Below are 24,008 nucleotides of genomic sequence, written 5' to 3' on the forward strand. Positions count from 1 at the left end.
ATAAAGAAGAAGCCTTTTAGGACCGAGATGAGGAAAAACTTCTTCACACAGAGAGTGATGAATCTGTGGAATTCTCTGCCACAGGAAGCAGTTGAGGCCAGTTCATTGGCTATATCTAAGAGGGAGTTAGATAAGGCCTTTGTGGCTAAAGGGATCGGGGGTATGGGGGGTAGGCTGGTATAAGGTTCTGACTTGGATGATCAGCCATGATCGTACTGAATGGCAGTGCAGGCTCGAAGGGTCGAATGGCCTACTCTTGCACCTATTTTCTATGCTTCTATTTTAAAACCTGGGTCTCTGTACCTTCCTCTGCAACCTGATGCTCGACCTCCTCACTAGGAGATCACAGTCTGTGTGGACTGAAAATAACATCTCTACCTCGTTGATAACCAAACTGGAGCATCTCAAGGATATGCACATTGTCCAATGCTCTACTCTCTGTACCCATGATTGTGCAGCTAGACACCACTCAAAAGCCATCCATAACTACGCCAGCGACACAACTATTGTTGGCAGATATTCAGAAGATGCCTCCTTGTCACACAGGAGTGAGATAGATCAGCTGGTTGAGTGGCGTCACAGAAATAACCTTGCAATCAATGTCATTAATAGCAAGGAACTGATTGTGGGCCAGGAGGGGGAAGTTAAGGCAACACACACCAATCCTCATCGAGGGACCAGAAGTGGAAAGGGTGAGCAGCTTCAAGTTCCTGGGTGTCAACATTTCTGAGGATCTATCTTTATATTGATGCAATTATAAAGAAGGCATGAAAGTAGCTACATTTCATTAGGAGTTTGAGAAGAATTGGCATGTTACCAAAGACACTTGCGAATTTTTATAGATGTACCATGGAGAACATTCTAACTGGTTGCATCACTATCTGGTATGGAAGGTCCACTGCACAGGATCAGAAAAAGATGTGGAAAATTGTAAACCGGCCAGCTCTATAATGGGCAGTAGCCTCCCCAACATCGAGGACATTTTCAAATGGCGATGCCTCAAAAAGGCAGCATCTGTCATTGAGGATCCCCACCATCTTTTCATTGCTACCATTGAGGTGGTGGTACAGGATATAGAGATATAGACACACACACATACACACTTTATTGTAATTTATAGTTTTTATTATTGTATTATTATATTTAATTCTAACAAAACCAATTACCGCTGTTGGTGACTCCTGTGGATTTGTTACACTTGCACGACACGCTCTCGACACCAATAATGATTATTCCAAAATAAATAAATAGAACATATGTATTTGATCCTTTATTAATTAGCAAACATATAATTTTGAAATGATGAAACTTAAGCACACCCAAGTTAAGCATAATTGAGCAATCTGCAAAGATATGACATCCATCAGCCCCCCCGTTACAAACTGTTGAGAACAAATCACAATACATAACTAAATCCTATGATTTTACTGCGCCCTCCGCACCCACGTGTCTATTTACCAGATAAACACACACAGAATAAAATACAGAGAGGAAACAGATACGTGGCTCCTAAATTTTGTGTTGCAATGTACTGCTGCCACAAAACAACAAATTGCACAACATATACCAGTGATATTAAACCTGATTCTGTTAAAGACATAAAATTAATATAAATCACAAAAATAAATAAATTGTGGTAAAAAAGGGGTAATGAGGTAGTGTTCCTGAGCAACGACAAGTCAGTGAAAATCTATGCATCAGGTTTATTAAAAACAGTCTAGGCTGATTTCAGATATGGTTAAAGCAGCTTTCTCATATGACCTTTCAATGACTCCACAACACAAATTTAAAAACGAGAATGGGGAAATCACCAGTTCTATCAAATCTGTCCCTGTCATCAAAAAGTTGACATGAGGCACCAAATTCTTCTGCATGAAAACTCAGTGCAATGATTAACATTTAAATTTATTGTCTGCTAAATATGATACTGAAAAAATTAAATACCTTACTATAAATACTGTACAGAAAATACAGCTTGAAATCAGGACTCTTCCTCAAATTATGAATGCTATTGCAGTTTTTTTCCAGAATTGTTGCATCTTGCTTTCCATCACCACCCAGCATGGCACATAAAGGAAAGTAATTTCTATCCCCTCCCCTTCTCTCTCTCTCTCTTTTGTATTCCCCATTTTGGCTCCCGTCTCATCACTTCTCTTCTCCTCACCTCTGTCTGGTGCCCCTCCTTCTTCCCTTTCTTCCATGATCCATTGTCTTCTCCTTTTAGATCTTTATTTTCAGCCTTTTCCCACCATCACCCCCATCCCCCCAGCATCTTACTTCATTCCATCTCCCCCACCAACCCACCTTTCCTCCACCTGGTTTCACCTAACACCAGTCAGCTTGTACTTCTTCCCCTCCCCTGCCTTCTTATTCTGGCTTTCCTCCCCATCCTTTTCAGTCCTGATGAAGTGTCTTGACCTGAAATGTCCAGTGCTTATTCCTCTCCGTAGATGTTACCTGAGCTGCTGGGGTCCTCCAGTATTTTGTGCATCTTACAAAAGAAAGCACACACGATTTCCACTGCTGGCCAGCTATGTTGGGAAGAGGAAAAGAGAAATACACCAAAGGGAAAGATTCAGAAACAAAACGAAGGAAAATTTAACACATTTTCAATCCAAGATCAGGCTGAATAAGTGCTTGACTCTTCCTTTCAGGTCACCTCAAACTGTAAAAGCAATCATTGATTAATCAAACATCTGCAAAAGAAAGCAGAAAGAATAAAACACCGATTAACAGTAGAAATTAAACTTAACAATATCTTGGAATCAGCATAGTATTGGTGGATTGATTTCTGGGCTGGGAGGGCAATGCTAGATTTGCTTTTCCTTACAGAGAAACTCCAATTAGCAGCAGCAGTGATAAAGGAGATGAAGGAATGGGTCCAGTATGAGCATGATTGCTAAGTACTCCTCAAGGAGGGGTAGCTAGAGTCATCTTAGACAGTGGATATAGGAATCAATTCAAAAACACTCCTTGGGGTGAAAAGGTTAATCATTTTTAATTTGACGCTTAAAAACACAAGCAAACACCGCAATCAAGAATAACGATATGTTTATTAAACAAATAAATTGCTACAAAAGGATAGGGATTAAGGAAAATGCTAAGGTAGTAGTGTCAAGAGGTGAAATTGAAGTGGGGCATCAACAAGGAGCATTTACAGTAGGCCTCACTAACCTGCGGTCCACGTACACCTCAGTTAATGGTAGTGGGTCCATGGCATAAGAATCAATGCCTATGTAAATAACATCAGTGGTCAAATGAAGCATCTCAGCAGGTAATCAGGGTAGAAGATAAAGAGAAGAATATTACTGATCTGAAAGCCAGTCAGGAAGAACATATATAATAAACAAGACTAAAGCAATAAAAATAAGTAAATTTTTAAGAGCAAACAGGAATGGTGCATGCAACGTCACCCTCCCCCTTCAAAGGAACAAGAGCAATGCAATTGTGGTTGAAGGAGTTTTAAAACTTTGCAGCAAAAGACAGACGCTACTGACCATGAGACAAATAATATGGAATGTGGTTCGATCAGTTCAAGAGGATGGCGAGGTTCCAACCCATAACCCCCATGAGATGGAGATGTTATAATGTACATAAGTTAATCAAGAACTGTAAAAAAAAAAGCAATGCACTGAGCAAACTAAAGCCAAGATTTGATGCCCAGGATCATTTACTGGATAAAGAACAGTTAATTACCACAGGAGGGAACCTATTTGCTTTCACCTCTACAGGAAATGGGCATATTTTTTAAATCTGTATTTAAGATTACCTTACCTCCTCCCAGTGGAAACTCTGCCTTAACTTCCTTTGATTTAAGGAGAGAGTTTAATTTCTCTTTACAACACACACAAAATGCTGAAGGAAGTCCAGCAGCATCTATGGGAAGGAGAAAACAGTTGATGTTTCACGATGGGTCTCAGCCCGAAATATCGACTGTTTACTCTTTTCCATAGATGCTGCCTGGCCTGCCAAGCTCCTCCAGCATTTCGTGTGTGGTGCTTGGATTTCCAGAATCTGCAGGTTTTCTCTTGTTAATTTCTCTTTACCTCAGTTATCAAAAATATAATTGTGTAAATCCATGACTTGGCATTACTTTCATCAGACGCTTTTTCCTTCACAGCTAAACTGCAGAGTAAATATTCCTAGCATATATTAATCCCCAGATTCTGTATTAGAATCATTTTTCACTAACTGTGTGTTAAGCAACAACTAACTGGAGTTGGTAAATTTACTTAGGATTTTCTGCATTTCAATATAATGGTAATTGCCATTACTGAAAGCACTGAGACTGAATATTGTTTCAATAAGAGGGAATCTTTGATGAACTTCAAAGCACATCTATTTAAACTAATTACAACAAACTTTAAATTGCACAAAGCATCATGCCCCAGGACAACAACGCAGAAACTCTGAGACGACAGCAAAAGATTGGCCTTACTCCTTTCTAAGCCATTGTGAGTAATCCTGAGATAATAAACACTTGAACAGAGTAAAATAATAAAGTTTAATAAGGATACATTTTCAGACTGTCTCAGCTTCCAGATCCAACTTCTAAGGAGTCTCAGTGAACATGAAAGTGATAATTGCTCTTTCATCTTTTAAATTGCTAATTACTTGCAAGATGGCGCAAGCTTACAACACTCCCTTGCTCCCTCAGATAGCTCATGAAAATATCACACACATCAAAGTTGCTGGTGAACGCAGCAGGCCAGGCAGCATCTCTAGGAAGAGGTATAGTCGACGTTTCGGGCCGAGACCCTTTGCCTCGGCCCGAAACGTTGACTGTACCTCTTCCTAGAGATGCCGCCTGGCCTGCTGTGCTCACCAGCAACTTTGATGTGTGTGGCTTGAATTTCCAGCATCTGCAGATTTCTTCGTGTATGCGCCATGAAAATGTCTTTTTTTTAACCTTATTTTACATCTGTTTTTCACCTTAAATATGTTTCTGGGACTGTTAGAGCCTGCAATTTACAGTTTGGAGACAGCTTGAGTGATCCAGTGCTTTGCTGACACCAAGATTCTGGGATGTAAGCACGTACTCAGATGGCCTCAACGTGAAGAAATTTCGAAACAGAACGCGAGCTGATATTTAACTCCATTTCACTAATTAATCACAATTAAAGCAACAAGGAAAGTTAGGACATAGAGGCGAATGCAGAAGGCGAGCGAGAGTTCAGTACGGACTGCCTTCCTTTTGATCGCTGCCGGAGGAGAAATCTGTGAGCAGCCTATCGCTGTGCAGCTCACTGTGGCATGCAGGTAGGCCTCTCTGCCTCATGTGGTGTAAATTTATCAACTCTTTTGATGAATGTCAGTGATATCTTCCAATGGTATCGTGGTTCTGCGTTTATGGATTGGACTATTGCGTTTATGGACTGTGGACTTATTCAGATTTATGGTTTTTATATTCTTTTTTTTAAATCGCTCATTCTTTTTCCATTTTGTCGTGCAAGGGGAGGGTGCTGGGGGGGGGGCGGTATTGATGTTATGTTGTGTGCTGTTAGCTTTTTATTTTTGCTTCGTCGTTAACCACTGGCAAAGCTCCAGAAGACTGGAGGATGGTTACTAATGTTTCATTGTTCATGAAGGGTAACAAAGACAGGCCAGGGAACTGCAGGTTGGCGAGCCTAACTTCAGTTGTGGGGAAGTTACTTGAGGGAATTCTGAAGGACAGGATCTACTATCATTTGGATAGTCAAGACTTGATCAGGAATAGTCAGTATGCTTTTGTGTGGGAGGTTATGTCTGACAAATCTTATGGAGTTTTTCCAAAGGGATAACTAAGGGGACAAATGAAGGTAATGCTGTCAATACAGACTTTAGTAAGGCCTTTGACAAGGTCCTGCATGACCGTCTGAGCTGGAAGGTTAGGATTACAAGGGATTCAGGATGAGCTAGCAAGGTGGATTCAGAATTCGCTCATTTATTAGGAAGCAGAAGTTGATGGTTGAAGGTTGATTCTCTAACTTGAGACCTGTGACTCGTGGGGTGCCCCATGGGTCAGTGTTGGGACCTCTGTTATTCATCATTTATGTAAGTGTTTTGGATATCAATGTACATGATATAATTAGTAAGTTTGCTGAAGATTCTAGATTAGAGGGGTTACGAGGAATTGAAAAGTGACCTTCGTCAGTTAGACAGTTGTGCTGAGGAATGACAAATGTATTTCAAATTAATTAAGTGGAGATACATTTTGGACAGTCAAACCAGGGTAGGATATACAATGGATGGCTAGGCACTGAGGAGTGCTGTGAGCAGAAGGAACTGCGAGTACAAGTGCACAAAAAGTGGCCAGGAGTGAAAATGAAACTATTTCACTACTTCAACAAGTTAGGGACTACAAGGAACTTAAAGGTATCAACAATCATCTTGAAATTATAATGAAAACAAAGATTTGAAAGATGCAATTATCAAAAGCACTACATGGCAATCCATTATCTACACTGATTTTATTCATTTACTCTTAATCAAAACAATGTGGAGCATTCACTGGATTAATTTCTCCATCAAAAACTATTAGTAAGGAACTAATACACAGTTTAATAGTACTGTAGTAGCATTGGGAGTGTTCCAATTTGTTCCGTATTTTATTGAATACAGTACCTAATTTGCTACCCAGTTAAATGGTAGTTCGGGCAGCATCTACAGGAAAGAATAAACAGCTGATGTTTCGGGCCGAAACCCTTCACCAGAACTAGAAAGATGAGAAGTTAGACTAAGAAGGTGGGGGGAGTTTACCAATCAACTTCCCAGCTCTTTACTTTGCCCCCTCCCCTCTCCTGTTTTCACCCATCACCTTGTACATCCTTCTCCCTTCCTCCCACCATCTTACCCTGACTTCTCATCTTTCCTTCCAGTCCTGATGAAGGGTCTCAGCCCAAAAAGACGACTGTTTACGCTTTTCCATAGATGCTGCCTGACCTGCTGAGTTCCTCCCACATTTTGCGTGTTGCTTTGGATTTCCAGCCTCTACAGATCTTCCTGTGTAAATGGTAGTTTGTCTTTTTTATACGATTTTAACTATTTCCATGAAACTTTGGCCAATTTGGTAGCCACTTAATTAATGGGATCGGATGGGAAGAAGTTAATTTGCATGTGCTAAACTAATCAATGCTAAGAAGAAAAATATGACAGGCACTGATATATATTTTCCTTGAAACTGAGACATTCATTGTTTGTTCTAAAAACAATTCTGTATCTTGGATTCTCCTTTAATCAAAATCATGCACTATTGTTTTTGTCTGTGGTTCCTCTTTAATTGCAATATTCAAATGAGCAAATTGTTTACTTGCTAGGCAGCACGCTTAAAGATATCTCTGAAGATTCTTCAAGTAGCAAGCTCGTTCCTTTGATACACAAGCTGCACAGTTTCCAAGTTCAGTCAGACCCATATCAACCAATCATGTTGTTCTGATCCTTTTCTACAGTAATGTGGTTAAACTTGGTGCATGCAATTTCCAATAAATCAAAGCCATGGAAGCTTGCTACTTTCTGCATGTTAATGGCATCTGTGCAAGATTTCAGCTGCAAAAAAAAAAAACCCTGGATCAAAGCTACTTTTCCCTCCACAATTCTTCTCAACATTGAAGAGTCAATGTCCCTCAAAAATCTTGAGGGCAATGCTGATTTAGGCCAAGTCTTTATGTTTATTTAAGGCTGAGGTTGACAGATTCTTGATTGGTCAGGGCATGAAAGGATATGGGGGAAGGCAAGAGACTGGGGCGGAGAGGAAAAATGGATTAGCTATGATGAAGTGGTGGAGCAGACCTAGTGGGCCACATGGCCTAATTCTGCTCCTATACTTTATGGTAATAATCATTTTCAGTGCCAACCTGAATTCAGAAAGCTATTAAGATATATTGTATTTGTATCTTATGGGATTGGTTTATTAGCTAGGCAGCATAGTTAAACTACGGACAGACTCCTATAATTTGGTGTCCAATTGCCTGGAAATCACGATCCTTAAATGAGTCTTTATGTTGCTGGTGCTGACTTAAAGTTCCATTTTGTTCAGCAGACTCACCAGCTTTAATATTAAAAAGGTACTGAAAGTAAGGTTTATAATTTTGAACATTTGCTTTCACAATATTTTTAAGTATATTAATCAAGTGATTAAAAATAATTCTTATGTTATTTAGTAAAAGGTTGAATCATGTTCTTTTTCGTGTCCTCCTTCCAAGTGACCTATCCTGGATCCATCATATAAATATAATTGCGAAGAATGCATGACAGCACCTCTACTTTCTCAGGAGTCTGCGGAGGTTCAGTATGTTTTTGAAAAACTTGGCAAATTTCTCTAGATGTGTGATGAAAAGTGTGTTGACTGGCTGCTTACAGCCTGGTATGGGAACTTCAATGCCTTTGAGTGGAAAAATCCTACAAAAGGTAACAGATTTGGCCCAGTACATCACGGGTAACACCCTCCCAACCACTGAGCACATCTACATAAAATGCTGCCGTAGAAAAGCAGCATCCATCATCAAAAGATCCTCACCACCCAGGCTACTGCCATCAGGTAGAAGGTACAGGAGCCTCAGGACTCGCACCACCAGGTTGAAGAACAGTTACTACCCCTCAACCAATAGGCTTTTGAACAAAAGGGAATACTTACACTCATTAAGATTGTTATTTCATGCTTGTTATTTATTGCTATTTATTTATATCCGCATTTGCATTGTTGACAATTAATTCCTGATGTTTACAGTTACTGTTCTATAGATTTGCTAAGTATGCCTGCAGAAAAGGAACCTCAAGGTTGTATGTGGTGACACGAATGTATTCTGAAAATAAATTTTACTTCAAACTTTTATATCTGGTCCCTTAGAATACCTTCCAATAACTTTCCCACTACTGATGTCAGGCTTTAGCTTCCTGGTTAACCACAGAGCCTTTCTTAAACAACAGAACAACATCAGCTATCCTCCAATCCTCCAGCACCTTGCCCGTAGCTATGTATGTTTTAAATATGGCCCTCAATTTCTGCACTATCCTCTCACAAGGTCCGAGGGAGCACATTGTCTGGCCCTGGGGATTTATTCACCTTAATTTGCCTCAAGTCAGCAAAACACCTCCTCCTCTGTATTGGGTCCAGGATCTCACTGCTGCTTTGCCTCACTTCTATAGACTGTGTCACTGCCCTGAGTAAAGGGAGATGCAAAAAAGTCCATTTAAGATTTCCCCCTTTGCTTTTGGCTCCATGCATAGATTTTCATACCAATTTTTCAGAGGACCAATTTCATTCTTTCCTATCCTTTTGCTCTTAACATATCTGTAGAACTCCTTAGGATTCTCCTTCACCTTGTCTGCTGGGGCAACCTCATGTCTTTTTTTTCCACCCTCCTGATTTCCTTAAGTGCTCTCTTGCATTTCATATTGTCTTGAAGGACCTCATTTGTTCCTACCTGCCTATACCTGTTATACACCTCCTTTTCCTCAACCAGGGCCTCAATATCTCTACAAAACCAAGGCTCCCTAAACCTGTTATCCTTGCCTTTTCTTCTGACAGGAACATACAAACTCTGTACTCTCAAAATTTCACTTTTGAAGGCCTCCCACTTACTAAGTACACCTTTGCCAGAAAACGGCCTGTCCCAGTCCACACTTGCCAGATCCTTTTTGATACCATCAAAATTGGCCTTTCTCCAATTAGAATCTCAACCTGAGGACCAGACCTATCCTCTTCCATAAATACATGTACCTTGAAGCTAATGGCATTATGATCCCTAGATGCAAAGCGTTCCCCAGCATAAACTTCTGTCACCTGCCCCGTCTCATTCCCTATTAGGAGACCTAGTATCACACTCTCTCTGGTTGGGACTTTGGCAAACTCTTTCCCATCCAGCCTTTTTACAGTTTGGGAGTCCCTGTCAGTATGTGGAAAGTTAAAAATTACCTATCACAGCCTTATGTTTCTTGCAACAGTTTGTAATCTGTCTATGAATTTGCTCCTCCAAATCCCATGAAATATTGGTTGGTCTATAATATAATCTCATTAATCTGGTTATACTTCTCTTTTTCACCATTTCTACTTACGAAGCCTCACTAGATGAGCTCTCTAGTCTGTTCTGATTGAGTACTGCTGTGACAATTTTCCATGACAAGTAATGCCACCCCTCCCCCTCTATAACATCTAAAACAACAGAACCCCGGAATATGGAGCTGCTAGTCCTACCCCTCATGGAACCAAATCTCACTAATGGCCACAAAGTTATAATTGCACATGCTGATCTATGTCCTAAGATCATTAGTCCCACCATGCTCGACATCTGAGTTCCTGACTTTGTACAGCACATGGATCTTTCTCCACGACCACTCCATTATCTGTTCTGGCACTGATTCCCATCCCCCTGCAAATCTAGTTTAACCCCCCCCCCCAAACCCCATTATTCAGCTCTAGCAAACCTTCCCACTAGGATATTAGTCCCCCTCCAGTTCAGGTGCAAACAATCTTTTCTGTTCTCCTAATCCCCATCACGATAGCTCAGCTCTTCTACCTGCTTCCCTTCTGAGCCACAGTGTCAGACTCAGTGCCAGAGACCTGACCCCTGTGGCTTTCCTCTGCTAGACCTGACCCCTGTGGCTTTCCTCTGCTAGGTCAATTCCAATACTCCCCCCCCCCAACACCGCAGCAGTATCCCACAGCCACAGAGGTACACTGCACTGGCTGCCTATGCCCCATCCCTCTCTCCTGACGGTCAGCCAGTTACCCGTGTCCTGAACCTTGGCTGTAACTAACTCTCTATACGTTCTATCTATCACCCTTTCAGCCACCCGAGTGATCAGATTTCGCTCAGTTCCCTCTCCAACTCCTGAACACAGTCTGTCAGAAACTGCAACTGGATGCACTTATTGCAACAGTACTCGTCAGGGGCCCCAGAGGTCTTCTCGGTCTTCCCACATCCCGCAAGAGGAACGTTCACCTATCCTGCCTGGCATCCCCACTGCTCTAAATGTGCAATACAAAATAAAGAAATAAATAGTGAAAAAATAAAAATCTACCACCTGCCTAGCATCCCTTTGCTAAAGCTTTGATGAGCCAAAGCCTCAACTCCCCACTCCAACACTGACCCACTCACACAATGGCCGCTCTCCTCAAAATGAATTTATCTTTATTGGACCTCCCAAGTGCCTAATTATGCACAATCCAACATCTCCTCTGTGGCATGCAAAATGCCTTGCTCGCTTTTTTTAAAAAAAACTCTTCCCCCTCCCCCAAGTAATCCAGTGTCTCCTCTGTCCTGTAGCACACAAAATGTCACTTTGACACCAGAACACTTTGAAGAGATGCACCTCCAATTTTGCTCACTGCCGAGGTCTTCCCTATGGAGAACTTTACATAACTGCATAACTTAACTCAGCTGAAAAATATTAGAATGATACAAGGCACACTTCAAGCCATCTTGTTGTTAATTCAGAACGCTATCCATATTATTGCGAATTAGGAATCCCCCATTTCTTCAGTAATCAAGATGTGATCTAGAAGATCCTGCCATCTTGCTATATTACATCTTAATAACTCAGTACTCCAACTTTCAGCTCTCTCTGCCTGTCCTTCAGGGAAATGAATGCTGTGCAGACAGTGCAGGAGGGTTGGGCTGTGATGAAAGATTTGCCAAAATGTGTTTAAATGGCAGGTGTTTGCCTGCTTCTGTCTCGTGTTCTTAATTATTATTTGTGAAGATTACTAATTTTCCCATTTCGAAGTCACTGATACATATTGAATTTTCTGCGTTTGAGATGGTACTTGTTTCAAGTGATACAAATGATATGATGAAGATTAGAGTTGATAGACACTCCATGCCCCTCATCTCTCCTGGCTTATAGAAAAGAAAAAATGACCAGATGTGACCAGAAAGCATGTGTAGCAGCCCTGAAGAGCCTTAAGCAACACACATAAAAGTTGCTGGTGAACGCAGCAGGCCAGGCAGCATCTCTAGGAAGAGGTACAGTCGACGTTTCGGGCTGAGACCCTTCATCAGGACTAACTGAAGGAAGAGCTAGTAAGAGATTTGAAAGTGGGAGGGGGAGGGGGAGATCCAAAATGATAGGAGAAGACAGGAGGGGGAGGGATGGAGGCAAGAGCTGGACAGTTGATTGGCAAAAAGGATATGAGAGGATAATGGGACAGGAGGCCTAGGGAGAAAGAAAGGAGGGGGGGGAACCCAGAGGATGGGCAAGGGGTATAGTGAAGGGGACAGAGGAAGAAAAAGGAGAGAGAGAGAGAGAAAAAGAATGTGTATATGTAAATAAATAACGGATGGGATATGAGGGGGAGGTGGGGTATTAGCGGAAGTTTGAGAAGTCAATGTTCATGCCATCAGGTTGCAGGCCACCCAGACGGAATATAAGGTGTTGTTCCTCCAACCTGGTTGTGGCTTCATCTTTACAGTAGAGGAGGCTGTGGATAGACATATCAGAATGGGAATGGGACGTGGAATTAAAATGTGTGGCCACTGGGAGATCCTGCTTTCTCTGGCGGACAGAGCGTAGGTGATCAGTGAAACAATCTCCCAGTCTGCGTCGGGTCTCGCCAATATATAGAAGGCCACATCGGGAGCACCGGACGCAGTATATCACACCAGCCGACTCACAGGTGAAGTGTCGCCTCACCTGTAAGGACTGTCTGAGGCCCTGAATGGTAGTGAGGGAGGAAGTGTAAGGGCATGTGTAGCACTTGTTCTGCTTACAAGGGTAAGTGGCAGGAGGGAGATCGGTGGGGAGGGATGGGGGGGTACGAATGGACAAGGGAATCGCGTAGGGACCGATCCCTGCGGAAATCGGGGGGGGGGGGGAGGGAAAGATGTGCTTAATGGTGGTATCCCGTTGGAGGTGACGGAAGTTACGGAGAATTATATGTTGGACCTGGAGGCTGGTGGAGTGGTAGGTGAGGACAAGGGGAACCCTATTCCTAGTGGGGTGGCGGGAGGATGGAGTGAGAGCAGATGTGCATGAGATGGAGGAGATGCGTTTGAGAGCAGAGTTGATGGTGGAGGAAGGGAAGTCCCTTTCTTTAAAAAAAGGGGGACATCTCCTTCGTCCTGGAATGACAAGCCTCATCTTGAGAGCAGATGCGGCGGAGATGGAGGAATTGCGAGAAGGGGATGGCATTTTTGCAAGAGACAGGGTGAGAACAGGAATAGTCCAGATAGCTGTCAGAGTCAGTAGGCTTGTAGTAGACATCAGTAGATAAGCTGTCTCCAGAGATAGAGACAGAAAGATCTAGAAAGGGGAGGGAAGTGTCAGAGATGGACCAGGTAAACTTGGGGGCAGGGTGAAAGTTGGAGGCAAAATTAATGAAGTCAACGAGCTCGGCATGCGTGCAGGAAGCAGCGCCAATGCAGTCGTTGATGTAGCAAAGGAAGAGTTGGGGACAGATACCAGAATAGGTTTGGAACATAGATTGTTCCACAAAGCCAACAAAAAGGCAGGCTTTGAAGAGCCTTACATTGTTTTAGTGACATCTACTTTGCTTCAAATTGGAATTGTAGTTTAGAGGTATAGCAAGGTAACAGGCCCTACCTAACTATATCAAAAGGGGATATCATTGTAAAAACATAACTCTGAGACACTGAAATCCCAAAAATATTTTGCACCCCTTGGCTCTGTACAATTTTCCAACCTATGACATCTTGCAAAAAGAAAGCCTTCCCATCTGTTGCGTACGGTTCCAATCCTGGTACATTAGAAGGTTCTGCCACAGAGAAAAGAATAATATGTATTGCAAGAGATGCAATATTGCCGAGAAGCAAAAATTCATAACAGTCTATACATTACCAGATTTGATAAAGTGAAACATGAAATACTTCAAAAATGATTGAGAGAAAAGAAGGGTGTCACTATGATAGCATTATAGCTGGCCTCATCCTCCCATCTTTTCCCTGTAGTTCTGCAATATTTTATTCTGTGAAGTACTGATGCAATTTAAAAGTCACAATTGAATAATCCTCCACCACGGTGACAGGCAATACATTCTAGAGGCTAACTACCTGCAGTATATAAAAAAGTATTTTCTCATGCCACTTTGATTCTTTCGCAAATCACCGTGAATCTTCCTACCAGGTTTCTTGACCCTTCCACCAATGGGAACAATTTCTCTCTATCAACCCTGTTGACATCTCTTGTTATTTTGATAGTTGGTGAACAATTTCCAGCTGTTAAGAAGCACACAAACTGATTTGGGCATCATAACTGGTATCTGCAAACCTTCAGAATGCAAATAATTAATCCAGATAAGTGTGAGATATTACAGTTTGGAAGCTCAAACCAGGGTGAGACTTATACAATGAATGATAGGACCCTGGGAAGTGTTTTGGAATAGAAAGAAGTATGAATGCAAGGGCATAGTTCACTGAAAGCAGCATCTCAGGTAGCTGGGGTGTGAAGAAGGCATTATGCATGCTGGCCTTCAATCAGAGCACTGAGTATATACAATGTTGGTGAGGCTTCTCTTGGAGTGTATACAGTTTTGGTCACCCTCTTATAGGAAAAATGTTATTAAATTAGAAAGGGTGCAGAAAAGATTTACTAGGATGTTGTTGACTTGGAGGTTACACAGAGTAGGACTTTATTCTGTGGAATATAGGAGATTAAGCAGTGACCAGATAGAGGTATATAAAATAATGAGAAACACAGACAGGGTGAAAGCAAAGTCTTCTTCCCCAGGGAGGAACTACTAAAAACAAGGCAGCATAGGTTTAAGGTCATACGAAAGAGTTTTAAAAGGCTCATCAGTTGCAGCTTCTTCATGCAAAAGATTGTGTATTTGGAATGAATTAACAAAAACATAATGGTTGAGACAGGCACATATTAGCAATGCTTAAGTGCCATCCAGATAACTACATGCATAGGAAAGGTTTAGGGGAATATCAGACAAAGGGTGGCAGATGGGACTAGCCCAGTAGGCTGCACAGTTGGTGTGAATGAGTTGGGCCAAACGACCCATTTCCATGTGTGAGCTCTATGACACTACTGATATACCATCATTTACACCCTGCCATAAATAAAAATGTGAACTAAATTTCAGTCAGGCTCAGATTCAATGAATTGACTGTAGCAAACACAATCTTCCCTCACATATATCTTCAACTTGGACATCATCTTGCAGCACGGTTGTCACAATGTGTACAAAGCATGTTACCCTTTTGTGTGAATATTTCCTATGCTTGGGCAAATTCATGTTTAGTAATCATCCTTGATGCGCCTAGGTCATTTCTATCTTTTCCTCTGCTACCATAATTTAAAAGACTTGTAAATAAAATGATCTGTTCTATTCCCATTCCTTACTTCCTCCAACTAAGTCACTCCACAGTTAAAGTGCTGAACAGTGCACAGGTTGTAACATTTTAAGGTGTTTACTGGGTGATGCAGAACCACCATTATTACAGGCTTTTTTTAAAAATGGTTGCTCTCTGATGTTGCTCTTTCCTAAAGTCCAAAATTAAAATAATGGCAGGAGTTGGCTGCCATCTACAATGCTGTAAATGAATAATTAAAAGAGAAGATAAAGAGTAATTACTTAAATCTATAGGTGATTCAATACTAACCACCCTGACTAGGTGCCCAAATTAACCACAAAAAGTGATCTAATTCATGTTGAAAACTTCACTGCATTTGGCCAGGAACTGGTCCTCTGCTCAGAATGCAAAGGTTGGCTAGGGCTGGAATTTAAATCAATCTTTTACAACAGATGAAACACTAGATTGTATGTTATCAATTTGTTAGCTCTGACATTTAGCTAGCAAAACGTTCCTCTCTATTGCTTAATTGTTTAAACATATTATGTAATTCACCTAATGTTAAGGAAAGTGATTTTGTTATTTAGGCTCAGTTTCTCAAATAACTTCCATCAAATTGATGAGGGGTTCAATTATTGAACCAATTCCCCTGTGCTTTTAGATCTCTCTGTTATTGCAAATGAACCATCTCTCCAACTAACTGAGAACTTGTAAAATATGCAAACTAATGTGCATATTTCATACTTCCCCTTCACCATCTTGCTGTGAAAATGTAATTTCCAAATTTCATTTACACATTTTCACAGAGTCCACTTTATTCAGTTTTAATTCTAAATTTGAAATTCATTTTGATGATCAGTAAAGACTTATTTAATTAAATGCTTTCTGGAACAGGCTGACATATTACGGTTTTGAACACAAAATTTAATACCTTTGCATTATCTATTATCCTATGAGCAATGTCATAAAATCTCAACCTTTTTATTATATGATCTACTACTATTCAAATTTACCAAACAGGCAACAATATCAATTGCTTCACTCACCAGTTTATGAGAAAATGTTACAATCAAAAGAATTTTTTTTTAATGCTGTTTATTTGTCTACATATAGGACACAAAAAGTTTATATTGTACAATGACCTGGAAAAATATTTCTCCAGCTTATCAGAAAAAAAAGGCAGATGTGACACTTTAATAAAAAGTGATCAGTTGCATTTAACTAACAGAACATAAAGAGAAGATGGAACAAGGTACAAGTAAGTAGCTAACAAAGAAAACCATATACAATACAAAAGTAGGAATGCATTTATGAGCTTATTGCTGGGAAAGCTAAGTAATACTACCAGATAAAATGACAGCACATAGGCTTCGGGTAAAGGGGAAGAAATTAAGAAGCGATATTAGGAGAACTTCACCCAGCTTAAGTTCCTAAAAGAGAGAGAGGTTGAAGCAGGGTCACTTACCCCTTTTAAGAAGTGTCTAGAGGTTAACACATGAATCACTTGGGCAAAGAAGACCAAATAATGTGTGGTGAGTGCTCACAAGTCAGTGTGGATGAATAGGATGGAGTTGCTTATTTCCTCACTCTATTATTCTATCATCTCTAATGCTAAAGATAAAGTTAGACAATATCACATCCCATGAAAATTTAAAAATGTATGACTCATGTGAAAAATTGCTGATCTTAGGAGTAGGTCTACTGCTGAAATAGATCTAAATAGACATCATCTCCTTGGCTATCTCTGGAGCATCTGGAGAGTAAAGACACCCATGTTAGGCTATTACTTACAGACTCAGCTCTGCCTTCAGTACTATAATTCCAACCAAATTCATCTCTAAACACCCTGACCTGAGACTCAACACCTCTCTTTGCATCTGGATCCTTGACTTCCTGACCAACAGACCACAATCAGTAAGGCCAGACATCAACAACTCCGTCACAATTACTCTCAACATGGGTGACCCACAAGGCTGTGTCCTCACCTCCCCTACTCTATTCCCTGTACACTCACAACTATGTTGCTATAATCTGCTCTAACTCCGTCTACAAATTTATCTCCATTTTCATCTATCATCACAGTGTGCCATATTTCAAATAACAATGCATTGGAGTGGAGGAAAGAGACAGAGAACGTATCATATGGTGTCATGACAACAACCTTTTCCTCAATATCGGTAAAACAAAGGTATTGGTCAATAACTTCAGGAAGGAAGGGTGGTGGTGCACACATTCCTGTTTATGTAAATGATAGTCAGGTAGACAAAATTAAAAGCTTTAAGTACTAGGAACGAACAACACTAACCACCTGTCCTGATCCAACCACACAGTAGCCACAGCCAAGAAACTTCATTAGCACATCTACTTCCTCAGGAGGCTAAAGGAATTTGGCATGTCCCCTTTGACACTCATCAAACTTTAATCAATGCACCACAGAAAGCATCCTATCCGTATGCATTACAGGCTGGTATGGCAACTGCTCTGCCTGTGACCACAAGCAACTCTAGGAAGTTGTAGACATAATGTAGCTCAGCAGGTTACATAAACCAGCCTCCTCTCCACGGGCTCTGTCAAAACTTTGCACTGCCTAGGTAAAGCAGCTGACATAAGCAAAGACCCTACCCCGCAACCACCCCCCCCCCCAGCAGTTCTCTGTTTTCATGCTTCACATTAGGCAGAAGAGACAAAAGCCTGAAAGTATGCACCACCAGACTGAAGGACAGCGTCTAACTTGCTGTTACAAGCCAATTAAACAGCATCTTAGTGTGATAAGGATGGACTCTTGACCTCACAGTCCACCTCGTTATTTTCTTGCACCTTATTGTCTGCCTTCTCTGTAACTGTAATGCTTTGCTCTGCATTCAGTTAATGTTCTACCTCATACTATCTCAATGCATTATTGTGGTGCAACAATCTGTCGCATGTTACACAAGACTTTCCACTGCATTTCAGTACATGACAATAAATTAATTTACCAATTTAGTCCCTTTTAAACACAAACTATCAGCCAATAAATTAAGCAATATTTAGGTATTGAGCACAAAGAAAGGTTATATTTATGAAGTTCATATTCCCAAATACTGTATAGGTAAAACAGAACACTAACAAACTGACAGTAACACTAACATTGGCAAAATCTCTACAGGATACCTGCAAAAAAAAAAAAAAAATGCTTTCTTAAAAATCAAAACAGAAAATGCTAGCAATACTCAGCCACTCAAATGACCTGAAAGTCTATTTTTCACTCCACACCTGCTACCTAGTTTGCTGAATGTTTTCAGTAGTTTCTATTTCAGGTTTTTGCTACTGTGGTTTTGTATAACTCTAATTAACAAATCAATATGGACATGTAAAATAAGAAGTTATTTTACATAATTAATTGATTGCTAAAGCACTGATTCAAAATCATGGGAGTAATTGTGAACTATATAAAAATATTCTGGTTCAATAACTTATTAAAGTACAATGTGTGAGCACGTGGCCAAGTGGCATTGGACTAGCTACCTGAAGGTCGTGAGTTTGAGCCCCAGCCAAGGCAACATGTTGTGTCCTTGAGCAAGGCACTTAATCACACATTGCTCTGCGACAACACTGGTGCCAAGCTGTATGGGTCCTAATGCCCTCCCCTTGGACAACATTGGTGTCATAGAGAGGGGAGACTTGTATCATGGGCAATTACTCGTCTTCCATACAACCTTGCCCGGGCCTGTGCCCTGGAGAGTGAAGACTTTCCAGGCGCAGATCCATGGTCTTGCAAGACCAACAGATGCCTGAAATAACAATAAAAGGTTCTTAAGTTTAAAATTTATTTGCTCACAAACTGTTCAAACTTGCTGAACCACAAGCCTTTCAGTTCATCATTTAACTTAAACTTTTAGTTCACGAAAACATTTACCTACAAAACTGCCCAAGCTGCTTAAAAATATTTCATCCATAATTTTCTATAGATTGACCAAATCCCCCAGGTATTAAAACTAGGCCAGATGAGCATAATTTTTTTTGTGGCAGAGGGAATTACTCAGTGGAACTGCTTTTATGTATAAGTGATTAATGTGCAAGTTAGTTTGTTCTGCATTCTATGATCCTATACCACAGCTGTACAGAGGGTTTCTGGTTTCTTTGCTAGTATACAATTGCACACAAACATTTATGGATTTTTTGGGACATCTGCCTATCAAAAGTGAACCAAGTATTATAAAATCAAAGAGTAGATTTCCCATGCTTGTTGACTTAGCATTCAAAGCACTGATATCATTATTCTTCATCAAAGTTTAGCAGATTGCATTTGTTACTCTTTTATGCATTTAGAAATATGCCCATACATTTTCTAATGCATGAAAAAGCTGGCTTTGAAACTGAAGTACATTTGTGATTATGGCATGAGGTTTTGTAATGTATCACCAGTCAAGTGATAAATTATGTTCCACTTCTCAGCTGATCAACAGTGCCACAGAACTGTGGATCATGTCATAACTGGTAGACAACAATTACATCACACAGTACAATTATATCCTAATGGTCCATGATGTGAAAAATCAGTTTCACACACAACCTGAGTAATGGCTATTGAACAGCTAGAATACAAAATCGAGCAGCTGTGCCTTGCAAATGTGCTTTCACTTGTGAAATTAGCTCACGCCACAAATCAGTTATGAACCTGCTCTTTCAAACTTATGAAAGGGTAAAGGTGATGTATTGAGCTGCCAATTATATCTTCAGCTCATTTCAGAATTGTCATTATCTGTCTTACTTTTTTTTATTTACCACCATTCAAAGCCAAATTACACTCGCTTTAAATTTCAGCTTCTGATCTGCTAAATTAGAACAGATTCTTACTGTACATTAGTGTACACCATATATTCACAGTCTTTGTTTCCACAAGTCCAAAATTTTACAGAAAAAATAATGAGGTCACATAGAGTTGTAGCTTATCACGGAGAGGACACGTGGCAAATTAATTTAAACAGTCTGATTTATTTCTACAGTTAGTAGGTGCCTTTAGACTACTTTTGCTGTTTAATCTCAAATCTGCAATAGGTGCAGAGGCAAAATGCACATTCAATTCCTTCATGAAAATCAGAAAGGTTCAATCTTCAGACGGTTTTCTCTATTTTCTGGCACTATTTTCAATGATTTTTGGTAATGTTTAAGAGTCCGCCGAATATGCTGATTGGAGATCAGAACCAGCTGTCAACATTAATCATTAAAAAGGTATGTTCTTCTAACGCTTGCGCGTTAGCTCCAACCACAATACCATCAAACTCTGGTCTTACTCAACAGTTTGAACGATCAGTCCTTAACTGATCTGCCGACTATCAACGCCTCAATAAAGATCTTTGTCCATCCCACAGACAATTTAATAAATAAAACTATCTCGGTAAGTTAATTTTAACTAAACACGTTGATCTTTCCTTTTCCCAAAGAAACGTCGAGCAGCGCGCCGGCTATTTTCAAAACTGTAGCACAAACAGTGCGCTGATTTGTTTTCGCTGAAGTCCTATACTCACGAAATGCAATGCATAATCTAACACAGAGTATAATCACAAAATTACTGGTTGACTGCAAACGAATTGAAGTATCCAACAACAATAAACAAAGAAACAGTTTTACAAATTATAGAGGAGCTGTTTTCATTATAAGAGGCGCCACAGTTAAAGTGGAAGCCACGCACCGGCCCGTTTAGAACGACGATGCTATCTCCCAACTTCAGTTTTTGTATATATTTTAAAAAGGGTGTATAAAATTGGTTGTCTGCATGTTGAACAGTGAGAGCATCTTGACTGCATAACATTTTAAAGTATAGTTCTTGTCAGATATACTGTCTGCACAAAATAGCTTTTTCCTTAAGAGGTTGTGTATTCTTGATGCACTCTTCATTCAGCTACCAATTACTATGACAAATATTTATAATAACTATTACTGCAATGATATCCACATTTACTATTAACCTCTCAAAACTATCAGCTTAACAATGATGGGTCTGAAAAATCTACACTGGCAAAAGGCGTGTTTTAAAATGGACTGTCTGCATATTTCAGAGAACAGACCGAACGTAACATCTGAATTTATCGGGTTGCAGGCATGACAACATTTTTAAGATGCTGCAGAATTACACCATACAAACCAATGCAGGAATCAGAAGAGCTGCACTTGTCGCCAACCACCTTATTTCAAATACGTATTTATACACACCGACTTCATGCCTAAATGGTGCGCGCCTACCACTTACAATTAGCATCCGAACATTGCTGCATTTGCAGGAATATGTTACCCAGACTCTGGCATACGAACAGAACTAGTATCGGGACCTGTGTGGTCCAAGGGTCTGAACCGCAATTACTGAAGTAGATTTCCATTTGTTTTATTGAATGTGCTTTACCTTTCCCACATCTACAACGTACTGAATGCAAGTTACCTCCAGAGCTGTCCCAGCTGAAGGATGTGGATGACTGACTGTAGAAACCAGATGCAGAAGGAACACGAGGATGCTTTGCTGCCTTTGCTAGTGTTAGTAGTCCTGGTGCTCGGAGACTGCCTCTGTGGGGATCGAGCATCGGTCTCGCCCACCCCACCGGCGCAGCTCAGCACCTTGCCGTCCACCGGGCTGCCGGTGTGGACGCCGGCCCCGCTGTCGGCGCTGAAGTCGTGGATGAACCACCTGAAACTGAAGACCTGGACGACCAGCGAGCCCAGCACCACGAAGAAGAGAGTCAATGCGAACCACCAGTAACGGGAATGCAGGTAATAGTCCACGGCCAGCCACACGTCCGTGCCAACGTCCGAGAAATACACCGTGACAGCGGCCACGATCCACAGGCCGTCCCACAGCGTGTACCTTTGGTGCTGGGCGAAGCGGAGGCAGCGACCCCGGCACAGCCCAGTGCAGCACCGGGAAGGCAGTGCTGCCGAGCCGGGCTCGGGGCTGCCCCGCTCCTGCTCCTCCTCCTCCCGCTGTTCCTGCCCGTGCTCTTGCCGCTGCCCGGAGTTGGTATGCTCGGAATTCTGCAGGGGAGTAAAGGCCACGTCGCTCTTCTTCATCATCTTTAACAGCCCGTCCGACTTGGCAGCCATCAGCCTCGCTCTTCCTTCTCTCCACACCCCCTTCTCGCTCTCCTTCCCGCTCACCTCTTTCTCTCTCTCCCTCTCCCTCTCTACTGCCAATGAATAGGGCGACCTCCACTTCCGGTGTGTGAGGCTCGTTATCCACCGCTAAACTTCCGCTATCTCTTTATTGATGGAGAGATCTGCCCATTTGGAAGAATAAAGGGACTCGAATGACTCGCGCTCAGTGGGCATTCGCTCAAACTTTGGCTCTGAAGGTAGATCTCCCACCTTACCTGCTCCAGCCACACGTGCTGGCTGACTGATCAATCGCAACATTTTCTTTCTTTTAGAATTAATGTTACTCCAGAGCACGATTGTAACTCTAATTATCATCATGCTCCCACAATATTTTCCAAACGCACGTTCTGCACTTTTGATCTGACTGCATCCTTTTTCCTGGGGGCTGGTTAAAACATCTGCTGCACTCTTGATCCCGAGGTAACTTTCCCCATAGGGCGTATTAGTTCTTTCACGCCTAGTTTATTAATTTAACAATCGCCAAAAGTTAGTCAATATAACAGAGGAAGCAAATTGTTCATTAGTATCACAATAAAATAATAATTGGCATGACAGGTAAGATAACATTGTAGAATAAATATGGGCTGGTGCAATTTAGGAAGGTTACCAGTAAAAAAAATTGTAAAGCCTTGATATTCTCCCAATAGATGTCGCTAGCATAGATAATACCTGATTTTAAGCATGCTCAAGAGAGATTTCTTACGGCTATACATTTATCTCTATTTTGATCTTTAGACCTTGATACTCAATCCCTTTAAATTGATTATACGCAATTATACAAGTTTATGACGAGTCAAAAATAATGGAAATGCCAAAATCTGAAAACAAACCTGAAGGGAAAACTGGAGCGAGTAAGCAGATAGCCCAACAACTGTGGAGAGAACAAATGAACAAGTCTTGGGTGTGGACCCGTTATGAGAACTGAGAATATTACGGAGAAACAATATTTTTAAGAAAAGGTAAAGGGAAAACCCGGGCTAAATTCAGGAAATGAAATAAAACGAACTGCGAACAGCTTAAGTTGTGAACATAAGAGCGTAATAACGGCAGAAGTGAAATTTTCCTGAAGCAATAGGAAGCCAAGCAAGACATGAGACACCAAATGAGAGAATATCAGAAGGCGCTAGATAGAAGATGAACGAGCAGAAGCGAAAGCCTGAAATAAGTGACGAAGTAGAACAAGCTGCGGTCACACACTAGAAAAGGAAAAACAGATAGGCACCTGTTCTACAAACCAGCCTGCCAGAATCTTGTGTCAATGGCAGATTGCTACCGCCCCAATTCGATCTCCTCTTCCTTCTAAAAAGTATTAGGTGCACATTTTTCACATTATTATCAGAAAGAAAAATAATTAAAGGGTCGCTGTGTCAAAATAAAGTAGGTCGTTTAGAGTTGACATTAGGATAAAGGACGGTGACTGTAGAATTCTCTACGTTGGAGGCCTGTGAAGGATCAGTCATTAGTTGTGTTCCAAATTGCAACTGATGTTTGAGGAAACAAGAAAGGTTGGAGGTGGCATGGTGCTGAGATAAACAAAAAATCAGCTATGACAATGAATGGAGAAGCAAAATCAAGAGACTGGTTGGCCTAGCCTGCTGCTGTTTCTCCAAGATTCAAGATTGTTTCTCATCATTCTTCAGTAGACCAGTGTAA

The 24,008-nt window shown here is 41.1% G+C and overlaps 1 protein-coding gene across 5 annotated transcripts in view; it reads right to left on the reverse strand.

Moving 5' to 3' along the window:
- The window catches only part of xkr4 (XK related 4), a 319,647-nt gene extending 297,309 nt beyond the window's left edge, over positions 1-22,338 (reverse strand). For 3 of the 5 annotated variants that reach the window (XM_072257437.1, XM_072257710.1, XM_072257379.1), the window contains exon 1: positions 21,649-22,338. In XM_072257437.1, the coding sequence (XP_072113538.1) occupies positions 21,649-22,304 (656 nt within the window). In that variant the 5' untranslated portion in view covers positions 22,305-22,338. The remainder of the gene's footprint in view (positions 1-21,648) is intronic. The other 2 variants (XM_072257525.1, XM_072257616.1) reach the window with 2 other exon arrangements.
- Between the last annotated feature and the right edge of the window lie 1,670 nt (positions 22,339-24,008).

Source organism: Mobula birostris, chromosome 1 (genome assembly GCF_030028105.1).
Source record: "Mobula birostris isolate sMobBir1 chromosome 1, sMobBir1.hap1, whole genome shotgun sequence".
Lineage (NCBI taxonomy): Eukaryota > Metazoa > Chordata > Chondrichthyes > Myliobatiformes > Myliobatidae > Mobula > Mobula birostris.